The sequence below is a fragment of the Cololabis saira genome, chromosome 4 (genome assembly GCF_033807715.1).
Source record: "Cololabis saira isolate AMF1-May2022 chromosome 4, fColSai1.1, whole genome shotgun sequence".
NCBI classification, from domain to species: domain Eukaryota; kingdom Metazoa; phylum Chordata; class Actinopteri; order Beloniformes; family Belonidae; genus Cololabis; species Cololabis saira.
Window position 1 is genome coordinate 8,409,570 of NC_084590.1, and position 20,202 is coordinate 8,429,771.

The 20,202-nt window shown below is 47.2% G+C and overlaps 2 protein-coding genes across 3 annotated transcripts in view; one reads left to right on the top strand and one right to left on the bottom strand.

The window, feature by feature from the left end:
• Nucleotides 1–20,202, top strand: part of pxylp1 (2-phosphoxylose phosphatase 1) — a 417,866-nt gene that overhangs the window by 183,808 nt on the left and 213,856 nt on the right. The window lies entirely within an intron of this gene.
• The window catches only part of LOC133441451 (neurofibromin), a 142,684-nt gene that overhangs the window by 20,574 nt on the left and 101,908 nt on the right, over nt 1–20,202 (bottom strand). For both annotated transcript variants that reach the window (XM_061718755.1, XM_061718754.1), the window contains exons 36-46: nt 15,711–16,143; nt 14,229–14,569; nt 12,386–12,588; nt 11,354–11,547; nt 11,130–11,270; nt 4,387–4,666; nt 4,084–4,298; nt 2,749–2,810; nt 2,519–2,660; nt 1,777–1,878; nt 522–662 (exon numbers count right to left, since the gene is read on the bottom strand). In XM_061718755.1, the coding sequence (XP_061574739.1) occupies nt 522–662; nt 1,777–1,878; nt 2,519–2,660; nt 2,749–2,810; nt 4,084–4,298; nt 4,387–4,666; nt 11,130–11,270; nt 11,354–11,547; nt 12,386–12,588; nt 14,229–14,569; nt 15,711–16,143 (2,254 nt within the window). The remainder of the gene's footprint in view (nt 1–521; nt 663–1,776; nt 1,879–2,518; nt 2,661–2,748; nt 2,811–4,083; nt 4,299–4,386; nt 4,667–11,129; nt 11,271–11,353; nt 11,548–12,385; nt 12,589–14,228; nt 14,570–15,710; nt 16,144–20,202) is intronic.

Below are 20,202 nucleotides of genomic sequence, written 5' to 3' on the forward strand. Positions count from 1 at the left end.
GAGGGAAACCCGTCACTGAAGGGAAACCCGTCACTGATGGAAACCCGTCACTGATGGGAAACCCGTCACTGATGGGAAACCCGTCACAGAGGGGAACCCGTCACAGAGGGGAACCCGTCACTGATGGGAACCCGTCACTGATGGGAACCCGTCACTGATGGGAACCCGTCACTGATGGGAACCCGTCACAGAGGGAAACCCGTCACAGAGGGAAACCCGTCACTGATGGAAACCCGTCACTGATGGAAACCCGTCACAGAGGGAAACCCGTCACAGAGGGAAACCCGTCACTGAGGGAAACCCGTCACTGAGGGAAACCCGTCACTGAGGGAAACCCGTCACTGAGGGAAACCCGTCACTGAGGGAAACCCGTCACTGATGGAAACCCGTCACTGATGGAAACCCGTCACTGATGGGAACCCGACACAGAGGGGACCCCGTCACTGACGGCGTGTACGTTATACTGCAGCCCGATGGGCCTGCCCATCTCTCTGGACAGGGTGCATGTGGAAGTGCTCTACCTTGTCGTTGAAGACACGCATGGAGTCCAGCGTGTGCAGGTTCTGCTCCAGCAGCGCGGTGCCGGCGGAGTACAGGTTCACCTCGTCCAGCTGCAGCACCGCAACCGCCACCCAGAACAGAGCTTTGTGCATGGGGGAGTCCTGCACGTGCACACAAACATTCAGGAGAAGGGTCATGATTGTAGTCGTCTACAGGTGCTGAGATGATCTAAAACAACTGAGAACCAATCAACTCAGTTTATCCTTGTAGGGAGAGCCTGAGGGTGGGGTTAAGAGCCATGATGTCATCTGGATGTTAACAGGATTGATGCTGCAGCTGAGGGTTGACAATGGTTTGGAGGGTTTGGCTGTCGACAGTTAAAGATCCAGACGTTTTCTTTACAAACTGAATTGAAAACGGTACTCAGATCATTCATTTGAGAGGCAGATGTATTTGCTGTTTCGTGGCCGGCTACTACAAAAGTTTATTATTTAAGCCTGGAGTTAAAGTTCTTCAAGAATAAAGCTGTAATCGTTAAGGATGAATCTTATGGTCTTAAACCTGGATTATGGTTCTGCGCTACACCAACGCAGAGCCTACGCCGCTGCAGTGACGCCGTCGTGAACCTTCGGACTTCTCCGTCACTCCATTTGGCCGCGGTGTAATACCCCCCCAAAGCGCTAGGGGGGTGCGATATTTTCCTGAATGATTTATCCGACTTTTCCGGTCACAGTGAATCAAAGAGATAAGGACAACTATTGTGCAAAAAAACAAAACAAAAACAATCACACACACGAAGAAAAGATCACTGAAAGTTCACGACTGCTTCACAAACCGGGACCGGAAATGCGTTGCTACCAAGAGAACCAATCACAGCCCTCTCGGTCTGCGTTGGCGCGTAGTTACAATTTTTGGGAAGTGCGCGTCAGGCACGGCGTGGCGTGCGCCGTGGGGTGCTGATTGCGGCGCAACCTGTGGCACACGCGCGGCATCGATTTAACGCAGAACCATAATCCAGCCTTTATGGGCATCGTCAAGTCTTTTTTGCCTCCAGGTGCCGCCATAGTTAAGAGTGTTTACAAAGACCAAGTGTGGTTCAGCACTGGCATTATATACTCTGACGCTAATTTAAAGGACAAAAACCAGATCAACAGTGGGATGTGTCCTCAGAGTTCACTAAAATAAAAATGGGCTCCTAACGCTGTGTTCTGCAGCAGCAACATACAGGAGCTGCGAGGACACCTGCTGGTGTTCTCAGGAAGTGCAGGTGGTTACCTTGCTGAGGAGGGGCTGCAGCTTGGTCAGAGCGATGACGGTGGCCTCGATCAGCACCTGGCTGTTGTAGTTGTCTGGACCCTTCAGGCAGCTCTCCAGACCCTGGGGAGAGTGGGACGTAAGGGAAGGTGGGTGGGAGAGAGGGAGGGAGGAAGCAGAGAATGGACAGAGGGATGAAGAGCTTTCTTTAGAGTTTAACTCAAACACAGGGTACAGCTCAGTTTGGTCACATGACTTAATTTCAGCCTCCAGGACGACCTCACAGATTATCTGCAGCAGCAAAACGTTACATTTACTTGAATCATTTTCTATTTGAGCTTAGAAACAATTCTAGTGATCTAACTGGCTCATAGAAAAGTGTTACGGTGGCTGCTGAATCTCTCATTATTATTATTCAACATGAAGGTATTCTCTCCTACAGCTGAGTAAAAAGACTTTTGTTGCATGAAGGTTTAGTTCCATCAGCACAGCCAGATGTACGTGTACTGTGTGATGGCACCACCACATTGTTACCGGGTAGTAATGGAGGTATTTATAAGGTAATAACAGAGGTAGAAGAATGAACAGACGAAGAAACACGTAAACAACGGATAATAGTGGCTTTTTTATTTTTAAACATCCATCGCAGTCGTAGCAATTGATATGAAAAGAACCCCCGCCGGACCTCTATATTGGTGTAATATGACAGCAAGACCTGAACCGACTGGTCGGCCCATCCGTGTTTTTTTTCATGCAGTCTCACCCGGTCTATGCTGAGGAGAGGACTGGCCTTGCTGAGAATGCGGATGATCTGCTTGATCTGGCCGTGGGTCACCCTCTTGCTGATGCAGCCGAAGACCACGAGCGCTCGGGGCTGGAGGGACGGGTTGTACTGGAAGGCAAACCTGCAGCAGAAACACAGACATGTGTTAACACACAGCAACATCTGTGTTCATGCAGCGATGTGGTAAAAGTACTGGAGGAACATCGTACTTCTGGGCCAGCTCCGTCCACTGGTCCAGCCACTTGCAGCCTGGGATGTCCCTCATGCAGGCCTGGAACACAACAACATGTCAGAAACCATGTACCACTTGACACATGTGAACTTTGAGACGGAGAACGCAGGCGGAGAAGAACAGCAACTCTTCTGAAATTTCCTGACGGATACAGTCCCATCCTAAAGTTAGTACCGTTGTAACACCGTCCTTTTGAGTCCAGTTGGTGTGGACTCATATTCTGTCAGAGTTTTGTTGTATGAACTGGCGCTGCAGAAACATGTCAAAAGGTGTAACTTGGGCTGGGGATCAATTCAAATGTCAAAGATCAAATGTCAGAATTGATTATCAGGATTTGATTCAATTCGATTCGATTCCGATATTGATTTGGGTTAGTGTTAATAAAACTGTTTGTTTGAGCTGTTGCATGAATTATATGACTGTAGTTCTGCAACATATTAATACTAGTATTATATTGAAACACCCAGTGACCCCGGGTCAATCACTGATGACGTGTCCAAGTATCACCGTAAGGTGTATTCAAGGTCTTGAGATTCAACAGCAAGTATTGGCAGCTAATGATGCTGTAAGGACCAATCAGCTCCAGAATGCTGATAGAACTGCTTTAGGAAACATCGTGTGGGTCAGAATTACCAAACAGATCCAGGGAGGAAACAGAGACGGATGAAATCGGTTTTAGTTTTTCCCACAATCTATTTTTATTTTTTTCCATTTTCGGCCTGTCAGGTTTTTAATTTTGGAGAATTTGGTTTTTAGCATTTTATGCAAATTTAACCCCAAGATAGTGTATATAGTAATGAAATATAGACAATTTATGCAATTATAACTGAAAACTTTAATGTTTTCATACTTTTAAACATATTTAAAGGCAAAAACATGGCACCAGTTATTCTCGTGTCCAACAAAACATTCCTTTTTTGGACATAAACAAAAAAATATCAAAAGTTGTAATGTAATGATTAAAAGATCTTTAGACATACGAATCGATTTTTAGGAATTAATATGAGAATCGATTTAGAATCGGAAAATCGATTTTTTCAACACAAGCCTAGTTCTCACTATAACACGATGAACTCCAGATCATTTGGAGGTGGTTTTATAACCTTTCTGGATTGATGTGCAGCAGCTGTTGCTTCTCCAGCTGATGTCTCTCCTAGAAAAACACGGCAAACCTTTATCTGAGTTTGTTTTCGTCTGAGATCAAAACCAATCGTGCTAAGATTATTTGAATTGTGTTTTTAACAAATACACAGGATCGGAGGAGCTTCTAGCTTGTATTTGTGTGTATGAATGATCAGTTTCTTCTGCTGACCTCCATGATCTCCAGCAGAGCCTCAGTGACGGTCTCCAGCGAGGACAGGGCGAACGTCTCCCTCTCGTAGGAGCCCGGAGAGAAGGACCGGTCCCTGTAGCTGGAGCGGAAGGCGATGACGGCCGCCGACTTGACTTTACTGATGCCGAACAGCAGGTAGAACTTGGGGAGGGAGAACTCGGTCAGGCTCAGCCTCAGCACCTGCTTGGTCTCCTCTGGAAACCCACCAGAAAAACAAGGTTTAGGCTTGCACGTACGACGCCTGCGTTCACCTGCGGCGTGAGCCGGGCACGGCGTCCTCACCGCTGAAGTTGAGCTGCGAGCAGGTGCAGAGCGAGTGGATGATGTTGATGACCAGGCCGTGGGTGGAGGCCCGCAGCGACAGCGGGCCCGTGGCCACCAGCAGCGTCACCACGTGGAACAGGTACGGCAGGTGGGCCGCCACGTCCAGAGAGTTGTTGAAGGACAGCATGAGCATGTAGCGCGCCAGGATGGCGATGTCGTCCCACATCAGGTGCTGCTCCAGGGTCGGCGTGGGGGACAGACACGTCTTATCGATGATCTTGCACATCCGGCCAATCACCTAGGAAAGGAAAGGCAAGTTTATTTGTATGACACAATTCAACACAAGGTAATTCAAAGTGCTTTACATCAACATTAAAAGCTGCAAGACACAATTAAACGGTAAATAACAAATAAAATGAAATAAGAAAGGAGGTAAAATAATAAAAAGCACAAGTTGTTAAAAGGTAAGGGCAGTACTAAACTAAATACCTCAGACAAATACCTCCTTAAAATATTATTAGTAGCTTACAAGAAAAGAATAACGAGAAATGGCTAAACAGAGAGCCACCAACAAAAAGAGAGTGAGTAACAGTTGTAAAGGAGATGTTTGTCATAGAAAGGCTGACATTTTCTCTCAGACACATACATTTGACAAGTATTGGTACAAATGGGTGATGCACATGAATGTTGTAAAATAAGACCTTTTATGTTAACATATTATGAACATTTTCTTTCTTTCCTTTAACAATTACTGAAGTAGAAAACTTAGCACACCGGATATGCAGAAAGGTGCGTCGGAGGAGGAAAGCTGCAGCCAATTTAAAAAGAAAACTTTTTCAAAGCATCAAAGGTGTGCGGGAGTTTTCTTTAACAATTACTAAAACATGCACCTCATTTTTATTATTTCTTTGTCACCTATTTATCAGATATCAAGGTAAATTCTCTATGTGCTCAAGAGTAATATGGACCAAGGAGGATATGGACTGAATTCAAATCACACTCGGGACCCTAGTGAAGCCTCCTGTCACCTTTACTCTTTTTTAAAAAAAAAAGAAAAAAAAGAAAAAAAAAAGAAAAAAAAAAGTAAATGCAGTAGAGTACAGCAGGTACATCACATTCTTAAAATGGCAAGAATTACGTTTCTATACGGTCAAAACGTACAAAGGCTGGGTCAAATACAGTATTACAAAAGTAATCTGTAACAATTCGTACGGTGAATTAAACCAATTTGACAATTCTATGCCACAATGCCTGTTTCCAGGTCTCACCTACCACAAACACACGGTAAAAACAGAAACTGGGGCTGGATCACCTGAATCTGACCACCTCAACTATCCCGGTGTGTCCTTGACGCACCAGAATACATAGTTTGGTTTGTGTTCACATGTCTTGTGATAATGGTGCATTAGATTTATATTGTGCTTTTCAAGACACTCCCAATGGTTCCGCTATTGATTCACTCTTCATTCATTCAGACTTGGTGGTGCTGAACTACACGAGTAGCCACAGCTGCCGGGGGAAAACTGACGGAGATGTAGCAGGCGATCCTAACGGCCTCTCCCACCACAGCAACACTCACACAGCAGTGATGCCTCCCTGGAGACAAGGAGGTGAAGTGGTAATGGAATCGCCCATCATTGGACGACCCTCTCCCCCACCTGGACCTCCCACTGCCGCTTCATTCAGCCCAAACCCTGGACCACGATGCCCCAGCAACACGTGCAGCCGTCTCTGCTCCATGTTAGTCTGGTTTAGGTGTGTGGTTGCCCTGCACAGGCTTCATGGAGCCGTGCACGGGTGTGTAGTTGCTGTTTCTGTGTGTGTAGTTGGCGTTTATGTGTGTGTAGTTGCCGTTCACGTGTGTGTATTTGCTGTTTATGTGTGTAGTTGCCTTTTATGTGTGTGTAGTTGCCGTTCACGTGTGTGTTGCCGTTCACATGTGTGTAGTTGCCGTTCACGTGTGTGTAGTTGCCGTTCACGTGTGTGTAGTTGCTGTTCACGTGTGTGTAGTTGCTGTTTATGTGTGTAGTTGCCGTTCACGTGTGTGTAGTTGCTGTTTATGTGTGTAGTTGCCTTTTATGTGTGTGTAGTTGCCGTTCACGTGTGTGTTGCCGTTCACATGTGTGTAGTTGCCGTTCACGTGTGTGTAGTTGCCGTTCACGTGTGTGTAGTTGCCGTTCACGTGTGTGTAGTTGCCGTTTACGTGTGTGTAGTTGCCGTTCACGTGTGTGTAGTTGCCGTTCACGTGTGTGTAGTTGCCGTTCACGTGTGTGTAGTTGCCGTTCACGTGTGTGTAGTTGCCGTTCACGTGTGTGTAGTTGCCGTTTATGTGTGTGTAGTTGCTGTTTATGTGTGTGTAGTTGCCGTTTGTGTGTGTAGTTGCCGTTTACGTGTGTGTAGTTGCCGTTCACGTGTGTGTAGTTGCCGTTCACGTGTGTGTAGTTGCCGTTCACGTGTGTGTAGTTGCCGTTCACGTGTGTGTAGTTGCCGTTCACGTGTGTGTAGTTGCTGTTTATGTGTGTGTAGTTGCCGTTCACGTGTGTGTAGTTGCCGTACACATGTGTAGTTGTCCTACATGTGTGTGTAGTTGTGGGTCTGATGAGGACAGCTGTCTCCAGTGACGATGATATGAAGCTCAGCACACAGCTGCATTGTCAACTGTCTCGTTGGCATGACAACAGGCTGTACGATGAGCTGAAGAGGCAGCACGGAGACCAGTTCCGGGTCCAACAGAACCGTACTGGTGACGGCGTGTGGTCCTGGATAGAGTGCAGCACTTTAAAGTGAATCGCTGAGGGGGCCAGAACTTGAAGCGCTGGCTGACATCTCCCCGTCCTCACAAAGGAGCCATTGAGAGGTGACGGTGCTGCATAATCGGAGCCAGGCCCTGGCTCTTCCATTGTGTCTGTGCTTGACACTGTTTGTTTCTCCGAGCAGCAGCTGGATCTGGACGCACAGATGATGGACAGCGAGACGACGAGGTCGGATCTGCAGGCAGGACTCTGAAATCTGCTCCGCTGCTCTGCTCTCGGTTATTCTTTTGTCCTAATCTTTAAAAGGTCAGTTAAACTCCATTTTCCTAATTACATGTACTGCGTGGTGCCTAATTACAAAAAATACATGAAATCGATAAAGAATGAGGTCTAATATCTGTGCTGCCTTCATGCCAGTCTTAAACTGTTCTGCAACCCAAACCCTGCAGCGTCAGATCCTCCACGTGACTCTGACCTAGACACCACACCAACCGTCCTCATGGCTTTGTTTTTTGTTTTTTTTAACAACTGTCTGCATATCTGGTGGGTTAGTAGAAATGCTTTTATATACATATAGGATGTTGCAGCAGATGTATGTTTTCATGTAGATATATGCGCGTGAAGGTGGAAATGTCTTACACCAGCCTCTGGAGAGTCTAACATCCTTAAAGGGACCTATTATGGTATCTAATACCTATTTTAAACAGGCCTTGAATGTCTTAAAAACAGGCTTTTGATTGTTTTTGCTAAATAAATTAGAAATTCCGCCTCTGAGCCATGTCTTTATCTTCCCATTCTCTAACCTCATTATCTATGAGGGATTCTGAGTGGGCGGGGCCATGATAATGAGGCTCTGTGCTGATTGGCTGCCTGAATGACGCGTAGAAAATGGTGGAAGCTCCGGCCGGCAGAGTTGTTGTTTTTGTTCCGGCCAGAGTTAGTTGTGGGCGTGGTTTCACGCATCGCTCCTGTCGTTGCGTAACGACGGGAGCAGAATCTGAACGGCTCTTGAAGCCACATCACACTGGACGGCTCATCCGGGCGGCTGTACAGACACTGCAGAATTTGGTTGCTTTCCTCCTTCTCTGAGTTGGCAGGCTGAGTGAGGGGAGACCACTTTATATATGTTAAAGCAAGAAAAAACCTGGTTTTCATAATAGGTCTCCTTTAATTAGGACCTGAGACAGATTCTGTCACAGAATAAATCTAAAACACTGACAGCACAGGACAGAGGGACAAAACCAGGAGACACTGGAGGATGTGAGGTTATTGAGAATCCAAAGGTGTGTGGTGTAGTGTGCAGTGTGTAGTGTAGTGTGTAGTAGTGTAGTGTGTAGTAGGTAGTGTGGTGGGTAGTGTGGTGTGTAGTGTGGTGTAGTCTAGTGTGTAGTGTAGTGGGTAGTGTGTAGTGATACCGGTAAACGTAGGCGATGGCCCAGAGAGATACCGGTAAACGTAGGCGATGGCCCAGAGAGATACCGGTAAACGTAGGCGATGGCCCAGAGAGATACCGGTAAACGTAGGCGATGGCCCAGAGAGATACCGGTAAACGTAGGCGATGGCCCAGAGAGATACCGGTAAACGTAGGTGATGGCCCCCAGAGATACCGGTAAACGTAGGCGATGGCCCAGAGAGATACCGGTAAACGTAGGCGATGGCCCCCACAGATACCGGTAAACGTAGGCGATGGCCCAGAGAGATACCGGTAAACGTAGGCGATGGCCTCCAGAGATACCGGTAAACGTAGGTGATGGCCCAGAGAGATACCGGTAAACGTAGGCGATGGCCCCCACAGATACCGGTAAACGTAGCCGATGGCCCCCAGAGATACCGGTAAACGTAGGCGATGGCCCCCACAGATACCGGTAAACGTAGCCGATGGCCCAGAGAGATACCGGTAAACGTAGGCGATGGCCCAGAGAGATACCGGTAAACGTAGGCGATGGCCCAGAGAGATACCGGTAAACGTAGGCGATGGCCCAGAGAGATACCGGTAAACGTAGCCGATGGTCCCCAGAGATACCGGTAAACGTAGGCGATGGCCCAGAGAGATACCGGTAAACGTAGGCGATGGCCCAGAGAGATACCGGTAAACGTAGGCGATGGCCCAGAGAGATACCGGTAAACGTAGCCGATGGCCCCCAGAGATACCGGTAAATGTAGCCGATGGCCCCCAGAGATACCGGTAAACGTAGGCGATGGCCCAGAGAGATACCGGTAAACGTAGGCGATGGCCCCCAGAGATACCGGTAAACGTAGGCGATGGCCCCCAGAGATACCGGTAAACGTAGCCGATGGCCCCCAGAGATACCGGTAAACGTAGGCGATGGCCCCCAGAGATACCGGTAAACGTAGCCGATGGCCCCCAGAGATACCGGTAAACGTAGGCGATGGCCTCCACAGATACCGGTAAACGTAGGCGATGGCCCCCAGAGATACTGGTAAACGTAGGCGATGGCCCCCAGAGATACCGGTAAACGTAGGCGATGGCCCCCAGAGATACCGGTAAACGTAGGCGATGGCCCCCAGAGATACTGGTAAACGTAGGCGATGGCCCCCAGAGATACCGGTAAACGTAGGCGATGGCCCCCAGAGATACCGGTAAACGTAGGCGATGGCCCCCAGAGATACCGGTAAACGTAGGCGATGGCCCCCACAGATACCGGTAAACGTAGCCGATGGCCCCCACAGATACCGGTAAACGTAGGTGATGGCCCAGAGAGATACCGGTAAACGTAGGCGATGGCCCAGAGAGATACCGGTAAACGTAGCCGATGGTCCCCAGAGATACCGGTAAACGTAGGCGATGGCCCAGAGAGATACCGGTAAACGTAGCCGATGGCCCCCAGAGATACCGGTAAACGTAGGCGATGGCCCCCAGAGATACCGGTAAACGTAGGCGATGGCCCCCACAGATACCGGTAAACGTAGCCGATGGCCCCCACAGATACCGGTAAACGTAGGTGATGGCCCAGAGAGATACCGGTAAACGTAGGCGATGGCCCAGAGAGATACCGGTAAACGTAGGCGATGGCCCAGAGAGATACCGGTAAACGTAGCCGATGGTCCCCAGAGATACCGGTAAACGTAGGCGATGGCCCAGAGAGATACCGGTAAACGTAGGCGATGGCCCAGAGAGATACCGGTAAACGTAGCCGATGGCCCCCAGAGATACCGGTAAACGTAGGGGATGGCCCAGAGAGATAACGGTAAACGTAGCCGATGGCCCCCAGAGATACCGGTAAACGTAGGTGATGGCCCAGAGAGATACCGGTAAACGTAGCCGATGGCCCCCAGAGATACCGGTAAACATAGGCGATGGCCTCCACAGATACCGGTAAACGTAGGCGATGGCCCCCAGAGATACTGGTAAACGTAGGCGATGGCCCCCAGAGATACCGGTAAACGTAGGCGATGGCCCCCAGAGATACTGGTGAACGTAGGCGATGGCCTCCAGAGATACCGGTAAACATAGGCAATGCCCCCACCGGTAAACGTAGGCGATGGCCGCCACAGATACCGGTAAACGTAGGAACTCTGAGGTGCAAGTGTTCATAAACCTGGTGGCTGGGGAGAGAATTAAAACGACGGGCAATAAGGAACGACCAGATCCACCAGGAGCTCTGTCACTTCATAGCTTCTCGCAGCTCCCAGCGTTGCTGCTTGAAGCTTCTCTCACTCTCATTTTTTAACTTGATATTGAACACAAGCCACAGATCCAGCAGCACATCTATCATCTCCTCCAGGTTCTACATCTTTAGTGTTGTTGTCTTCTTCGTTTAGATCAAACAATCAAATACATCACAGCAGCTTCACTCCAACCTCCTACTTCAGCTCCAGGTGCTGAATTGTTATGGAAAAGAAACCAGGCTGAGTTGAGTCGAGCCGAGTAGGTACTAGTGGAAAAGCGCCATTTGACAAGGATTTAAAAGTTTAATAGGCCTCAGTAACAGAACCCTGTCTATGAGGCTCCAGACATCTCCGGTCTCTCCTGGTGGAGGTCATTACCTTGTTGGAGACAAGTTTGACGTTCCCTGACGCCAGAGCCACCGCCGTATCAGCCATGACCTCTGCTTTGATGGAGCCCAAGCCTCCGGTGGCGCTGGTCTTGATGAAGCTGTCCAGCACTACGTCCAGCAGGTCAGTGATCTGGGGATCAGGACATGGTCACAGGTCACACGCTTCCGTCCACCACACACCTGAAGCTCGGTAGAGGTGAGAGCTGGCCTCACCTGACCCAGGCTGCCCCAGATCTTGGCCTGGATGGACGGATACATCTGTTTCTCATTGATCGTCATGGTGATGAGCTTGTCCAAAATGGCGGTGACCCGCTGGCGCTTGGCGTCATCGTTGTGCTTACAGAAGCGAACCAGGTTGAGCAGCCAGGGCGTCATGTACTCCAGACAGAGATGCTTCAGCTCGATACCTGCAACACAACACCACAACTTGACCAGGAGTGTAAAACCACACCCCAACTCCTGCTTTATTTATGGCAACCTGCACCAAAATAGACATTTACTCATTTAAAACTGCTCCGTTCTGGTTTTTACAGTCCTTTAATCCATCGCCCATCAATTATTGGCCACAATTATATGAATTATAAATATGAATAAATCAGAATTTAGAAGAAAACATAAGAGATCTGCACATCTGATCTCCAGGGTGTTCATCTTCATGTCTGAGTGATAACCAGAACTTGTGACATCCACCTAAAGTCCTGACAAGTCAAGTTATATTTGACTGACAGGAGTCAGCCCTAACCCTCCACTATGGCTCTCGTCTTTCGTGGGGTACCTCAAGGATCCGCTTTGGGCTCATTGCTGTTTTTCCCTGTAGAGCTACCCTTTGGGTCCATTGTTAAAAAAAACCTAATCTGTCCATTCAATGTTTTGGGGACAATGTTTGAATAATAATGCCCTTTAAAGACTGTGGCTACAGCCCTTGTTGAACTGGGTCAGTGACCCGAAGATCTGGTTGGAGCTGAACTTCCTTTGCCTTTGAAAAGACATGATTGTGTTTTTCACCCCTGGTCCTCTAGGGTCATTTACTCCACCACTGATTTAAACATCCAATGTGATTTTCAACTTCTTCCAGTTCAGACTGTTGGCCCAAGTAAAGCTGTGTCTATATGGCTCCACAACACTATCCCACGTATGTGGGATCAGAGCAGTTCTTCATTGGCTCCAGGTGATGTAAAACGCTGCAGGGCATGTGTGAGGTCAGAAAGGGGGTGAGGTCTGAGGACAGGTCTGCAGCAAACTTACTGGACTTGCTGAAGCCAGAGATGCACTCCTCTAAAAACTCCAGAGTCAGATGAGGCTCGTTGGCGGCCAGAGTTTTACTGATGGAGACGATGAAGAGGGTGTTGTTGGCCGGGATGCATAGGCCCGACGTCTCAAGCAGCTGGCCCTCGATCTTTAAGTTGAAGGTGCAGGTCAGAGCACACAGCAGGTTGTAGGCTGCAGACCTGGATGTGAGGGGGACAATAACTTAGAGGAGATAACTGACAGAAACACCTGCATGGAAGCAGGCCACTAGTCAAGGAAGTCTTTCTGCTGATGTACAGCCCAGTTGCAAACACAAGCAGACGTACGATATACGTAAACTGTTGCACAAAGATGAAAAAAAAACATGAAAACATGCAGGCAAAATATTTAACCACTCAAATTTAAAACCAAACAACAAATAAAAACAGAAACACATAAAACGTGAGGACTGAGAATGGTCTGAGAGAACACTGGTTACCAGCTGACTGGTTACCTATCAACTCCTTCCCAAGTGTATATTGATCAGCAAGTACTTCCACTGATATCAGAACCTTTGTGTCGGGATTCTAAAATCTAAAAATCCATCTTTTTCAGTCCTTATGTGGTTGAACTCTTAAATCTCCTGTCACGTCTTCCTGGGGGAAGATTAATGTCCCTGTGTAGAACTTTGCATAAAGTAACATATAGGTGGATACTTTTTCATTTGACACACTAGTCACGCTCTTAAGTAGTTCAGTGCTCTTTTCCAGCCTATTAACTCCAACTGAATATCAGTAAATAGTGAAAGGTAAGTTCCCTCCTAACTCCTAACTCTTGCAAGGCAGTAGAAAAGATATTGGACTTAAAACTGGAGATGGACCCCGCATCTCTTGTATTGGGCGTCCTAAGACAACACAAGCATCAAAACTTAATCGGAGGCTGTATTGTATTCTTACTTGTGCAGCGAGGAAGAATATTTTATTGCAGTGGATCAATGAAAAAGTACCAACTGTTAAAGGGTGGCAAAGAGTAGTGTTTTTGTTCTGGTGCCATTAGAGAACCTTACATGTATATTACAGTCAAAAACAGACCAACTCTATAAAGTTTGGGAGCCCTACTTGAACTATGTAGAGCCTGATGTCTCTAATATCATGTTGCAGGGGTTTTCTTGACTGGTCATACTGGACATTTTTACTGTAACCAGGGTATTATTTACAGGACTGACTCAGAAAATTAGAATATTGTGTTTTCTGTAATGCAATTAAAAAAACTAAAATGTCATACATTCATTACAAATCAACTGAAATATTGCAAGCCTTTTATTATTTTAATATGGCTGATTATGGTTTACAGTTTAAGATTCCCAGAATATTCAAATTTTCTGAGTTTGAGTTTTCTTAAGCTGTAAACCATGATCAGCAATATTAAAATAATAAAAGGCTTGCAATATTTCAGTTGATTTGTAATGAATCCAGAATGTATGACATTTTTGGATTACAGAAAATAAAGGACTTTATCACAATATTCTAATTTTCTGAGACAGTCCTGTATATGTTTTTTTGTTCTGTTTGTTTTCATGTTTGGCTTGTTGTTTCTGTAGATCATATTATGATCCATTCTTTACTTGTAAAAGTGGAAAATTAATAAAAATATTATAAAAAAAAAAACAAAAAAAAAACCTCTTGCAAGGCGGTAAGGCTTGGGTCAAAATGATCCAAGCGCCGCTCTGGCTTCTGGTCTTTTTGATCCAAGCCGGACCGAAGGCCCTCAGCTCCTCGGAGGACTTGCCTAACCCTTAGCGCCTTACAAGGGTTAAAAGGATGCGTTGGTCCTCCTGTGAATAAAGCGTTGATGGACTGACCTGAGGCTGGGGTCGGAACTGCCCAGGTTCAGCAGGGCGATATTCAGCAGCGTCCCCGGGACGTCCTTGGGCCGGATCTTGGTGTGCTGGGGAATGGAGTCGGGCTGGGACAGCTCCCAGCGGGTCCGGATGTGGATGATGGACTGGACAATGGCGTCGCACTCCTGGTGCATGAAGGTGAGGGGCGTGCCCTGGTTGGCCATCGTCAGGGTGAACTGACTCTCGTCCACCAGGCAGATCTCCTCGATCTCTGAGGCGTAGTAGACATCGTTGAGGAAGACTTGTTGGCCGAGGACACGGGTCCGCTCAGCTGAGGTTACCTGCACCGCCGTGGAGCCCACCTGACCGGCAACGAGACGAGAACATATGTTGTCTTAGGACTCCAGATGATCCGGCCCTCCCCCTGATCAGTAGGAACTAGGGGTGTAACAATATATCGTTGCCACGAAATTTCGCGATACAAAAACGTCACAATACGTGTCGTGGAGGTGACAAACTGTATCGCAATATTGGATTATTAATATTAATCTATTGTGTTGACTAGTAACGCGCATCCGACCACGGGTGCCGACCCGCGGACCAAAATCTTCCTCCGCTCAGAAGAAACTAGTCCCGTTTTGGTCCCGTTTTGAGCTCTGAACTTTTACTTATGTAAGGCTGGTGTAGAGTTAAGCCTTACCTTATTAAATTAAACCTTTTTGGGGTGGTGAGTAGGATAAACACGGGGAAACTTCTGCTGAGCTCCAGTGTACTTTAATGTCCCTCAACAGTGTAGGATTTTAGAACATCAACACAGCACCTAGTGCCGTACTGTGGCGTATCACTCCGCCCAATCTAAAACAGACTAATCACTACAGATAAACTGACTAGTGTCATTATAGTCCCTGATTTACATCAGAATAGAAAGAATAGATTTATAAAATAATGAACCCTGAATTACCAAAATAACCTTCTTAACAAAAATAAATCTCCTCTTACACTTATAAGGTGAGCATGAATCAATCTTTTTTATGATGTAAAATTGTATGTATTTATTTACTTTTATTTATTTATTTAATTTTAGTTGTTAAATTTCTCGAAAAGAAAAAAGTCAAATCATACATGAGAGAAACTATTCAGTTTGTGGCAAAATATGTGTACTTGTATGAACCTGAAGATGCATAATGCAAACCTGACATTTACTTTTAGTTCAGTTTGTGGAAAATGGTTGGCCTGGCTTTCTCTTTAAAACTTAAACAGTTATAAAGCTTTACAAACTGGAACAAATGCACAGCATTGTTTTGTATTTTGTGTATTTCAAATAAAAGACCATTTTTTTCCAGTCATATGTTCCTCATTCAAGGTTGTTAAAAAAATACTGCTATAATATCGTATTGTTATCGTGGCCTCAATATGGTGTCTCGTACCGTATCGTGAGATTAGTGTATCGTTACACCTCTAGTGGGAACTACAGCTCAGCTTCACCACCGGGTCCAACCGTACCTTTATAGAGACCTTGGTGTCTTTGTGGGCCAGCTTGAGGGCATTGTGGAACACTTTCAGGTCTTCCTCCAGGGTCAGAGTAGCTGCAGGCAGTTTCTGCTGGTCCGGCTCGATGTGCTCGGCCAGTTTAGCCGGGGAGTCGATGAACTGGAGCCGCTTGCTGCCCTTCAGGCCCGTCAGAAGCCGCTCGTGGTACTTGGTGTACTCCCGGACCCAGGTGTTGCAGTTGTACACGTAAACCGCTGCCACGTTCTCGTAAGCAAAGCCAGGGAAGACCACAAACCACTTGGAGAGGAAGTCGGTCTTGAAGCGGTTGGTGGGTCCGACGTGAGTCAGGTCAACGACGATCTCGTAGGGCTTGGCATAGTAGGGTTTTAGGGTGAGGAGAACGTGGTAGATGAGCAGGTCGCCGTTTATCTGGCCCGTTTTAAACCTGAGGAAAGAAGACATTTACACATGGTCAAATTCAAAGCCTCATACGGATTCACCTGAATCAAAAATGTTTGCAGCTTTTTCTGTGATACGACTGAATGTTCTGGCATGTTTCGTGGCTGGCAAACTCTTCTGACTACTTTCTTTCTTTTTCCTCCCTCTCCTTTTTTTGTGATAACTTTTCAGCCTTCGCGTTATCAAACCAAAGACCCTGAAAAGTCCCAGAGGAGAGGTCAACAGGTGACTCCAGATCATCTCAAGTCTGTTTGCAGGAGTGGATCACTCCATCCAGCCGGACGACTCCAGGAGACCATTTCACGTAAGCATCCAACCGTCTGAGACTATGATGGCTTGTTCCATCACATCTCCACAATCATTAACATGAACAAGTAATGGTGTCAAGAAAAAAACCACACGATATAAAGCAGTTCACTCTCCTCAGTCCCTGAGGGGCCATGACCTCCTCTGTAGACCAGTCTTCTGGACACACATGTGAGGACATCTGACTGACAGATGAAGCTGAAACTGGGTCATGTGACAGGAAATGATCCCAAACACAGCAACAGATTTACATCAGAATGATGGTAAACAAAAGAATCCAGGTTTTAGAAGTCCAGACGTGGACCTGGTTGAGATGCTGTGATGGGATCTTGAGAGAGAGGAACATGATCACTATGCCAATCTAGCACAATCAGATGATTTATTTCATATTCTCACACATGCAAAAAAAACACCAAAACATTGGGTTAAAAGAGGAGGATGCCTGGTCTGCACCCACTGCAGACCAGACTACTGCAGTGTGGAACCGTTCTCCTTGGGGCCAATCCCAATACACCACTAGCCCTCCCTCACTATCACTACCCCTAAAAAAGAAGCCAGAGATTTTAGGGCACTTGTAATCTTCCCAGGGCCCAGTCCCAATATGCCCACCACCCCTACTTTTCAGCACCACCCCTAAATTTTGCTTGCTACGTCACTGTGTGGTTTACGTTGGGGTACGTAAACGTACGTAGTTACGTTTGCACAAACGTCACACCATATCAGGAAGCCGAGAGCTAAAAGCTGTTTTAATTTCAGCTGTAGCGCTGTTAATATGCCACTTTATTAAGTTTTAATATTTTCTCAGGCGTAAAAGTAACCGTTAAGATCCCCAACCTGGGCTCAGTTTATCCAAATAACGCCTGTTAAGAAATTTGATCCGATGTTTTCGGAGAAGAGCCGCCGGCCCGGGGCGCAGCAGCTCACGGCCGGGTCAACCTGCGCCGTCGTCCCGGGGAGAAACCTGCAGCTCTGTGGAGAATTACCGCTGGCTGAAATAAATCATTTAGGAAAATAAATGTTGGTTTAATAGATGAAATCTAACAGTTGTAGCTACGCCTGTTAAGAAATTTGCTCCAAAAAGTTTGGGAAGATGATGCAGAGCCTACGGCGTAGGTTACATAACCTACGCCGTAGGCTCTGCGTTGGTGTAACCCGGAACCATAAATCAGCCTTTATTCTGGCGAGGTTGCAACAACGGCCAAACGAGTGATTATGTACATTCACTGAGTGAATATTATGAAAGTAAAATATATATTTCTCGCTAGAAATGTAATCAAAATGCATTTTTATGCAGAAACTAACTAAAATTATTGATTTTATTCACTAAAAAATAAGAAAGGTCCGCTATGTTTTTTTTTTTGATTCAGTCCGCAAATGACGACGAAAAGCATTCTGGGAAATTTTTCTGGCCCTCGGTCATCTAGGGTGCATCTGAAAACCCTAGCTGTGAAGGGCCAGATTCATACCCACTAGCCCTAGTTTTCCCCACTCCCCCTAGGTGAAAAGAGGAATTAGGACACCACTACCCTCACGGCAACGCGCAAAATTTAGGGGTAGGGCTGAAAAGTAGGGGAAGTGGGAGTATTGGGAGAGGGCCTTAATCTACTTGGCGTTGCCCCTCTACACGCCAAGCACTTGCAACGGTGTGGTACAAAAAGATTCCCCTCTACAGGTAAAAAGCTTTTGAGGTTGAATCTCCTCTCTGAAATTATTTCTTCATTTCAGGACATGATGGAAACCACCAGAACCTTCTTCCTGGTTCTTCTGCTCAACCCGCTCCTGGTCAGTTCAACGGATGTAGATCCAGAACCTTCAACCATCCTGACACCTACGTCACACCCGGAGGAGCAAGGAGGTCTAACTTCAGCTGCGGGATCCGACCTCCCCACCGCAGACCCCCAGAACTCCACCGGCGGGGCCGGCGGCCCCCGCGGGGACTGCTTGATCGACACCGAGATGGGCCTGATCGCCGTGGGGTCGGCAGGGGGGTTGATCGTATGCCTGCTGATCGCCATCGGCGTGCTGGTGGGTCAGGTCTGCGTCCTCCAGAGGCGGGTGTACATCCCTCGAACCTCCAGGTCCAACATGGACCTGGTGAGCGCTGCGGGGTACTGGGCCACGGACCGGGACGAGACCGGAGGCCTGGTGGGTCCGTGTGACGCCAGCGTCATACTGGAGGAGGTGAGAGCAGACGGCAGCGTGGAGGAAGAGGAAGAGGGCCGGGAGGGAATACGGGAGGCGGGGGAGGAAGGCCGACGGGAGGAGGGGGCCGCGGCGGCGGCGGGCCGGGGTCCTGACGAGGAGGAGGTGCCCCTGATGCAGGGATCCACGTCCAGGGAGTCCTGCCTGGAGGTTCCCAGGGATTTAGAGGACATGCCCCTGGTCGTCTGAGGAGGAAACCCCGGCGGTCCGCGCCCAGACTCAAGCAGCATGTTACTAATTCATTGCCCATAGCTGATTTCAATGGAAATAGAACAGTCTCATAATTCGCAAATGCACACACCGTTTCACAAATGCACAGGACAAAATTCACAAATGCACACAGTGAGAACTGCAGGTCACGTTCTGAACAGCAATATTCGCTGCCGTCATTTGACGCGTTGAAAGACACCTGTAGTTCAAATACAGAAATATCTAATAGCTGTTTCTCATCATCAGTTGCTGCATCGGCAGGACCAAGAGCTCTCCAGTCTCCCGACGGCTCTGGTTGAACGGCCCGACAAACCATCTCCGATCGCGCCGTTTTCTTTACCGGGATCACGAGAAAAGCAGAGCAGTGATCTCCTCTCCATCCTGTGTTGCTGTCTTGTTTATTTATCTTTATTCCACCAACTCGAAATATGAATCACTTTTCTAAGCGAACAGCGCTAACGCAGTTCAAACAGCAGGTGTATCCGCCACTTTAATCTGATTGGTTTACGAGTAAATCCCCCCCCATGTGGGGTGCGCTCTTATGATTGGCTGAAACAAAGGAAGACATCTGATTGGTTGCAGATCCTTCCGTGTTAAAAAAAAAACGTATTTGTGGATCGAGTCACGTCAGGGGAGTCTCAAAAGTCACACGCAAATCCAGCGCAGCTCACAGACAAAAAAACGTTTGTAAATCAGGTTATATTAGTGTGTGCATCAAAAATACATTTGTATATCTTGTCCTACGCACGTGTGAATTGTTCTGTGCATTTGTGAAACTTGTCCTGTGCATTAGTGAAACGGTGTGTGCATTTGAAAATCGGTGTGTGCATTTGCGAATCGGTGTGTGCATTTGTGAATTTTGTCCTGTGCATTTGTGAATTATGTGACTGTTCTAACTCCATAGATTTCCCCTCACAAGCTAACGCCATCACAGTCCGAGCAGGACGCACCGATCCGGTATCAAATACTTCTGCTGAACAGTTTTTCGTCCAGAATCGTTCACATTTGCTGGGTCCCATCCATAAAGGCAGCAATGATGACGGTGTGTTACCAGCTTTACTCTGTAGTCTGTTGCTCGGACTTGGATGAACATCAGCTGTTCACGTATTTCTTTCTTGCTAGCATGTTTTGATAATAACTGCGTGAATTCATTCATCTGAATTTAAAGAAATGAAGATAAATACACCCAGAAGAAGCGGGAAACCTTTAAGTCTGAATGGTTGAAGCAAAACGAAGTATACAGGTGTAGGTAATAAACAGAAAAAACGTGAGTACGATTTTAAAACGTGTTAAAGACGACATCCAGGAGAAACAGGATCACGATAAA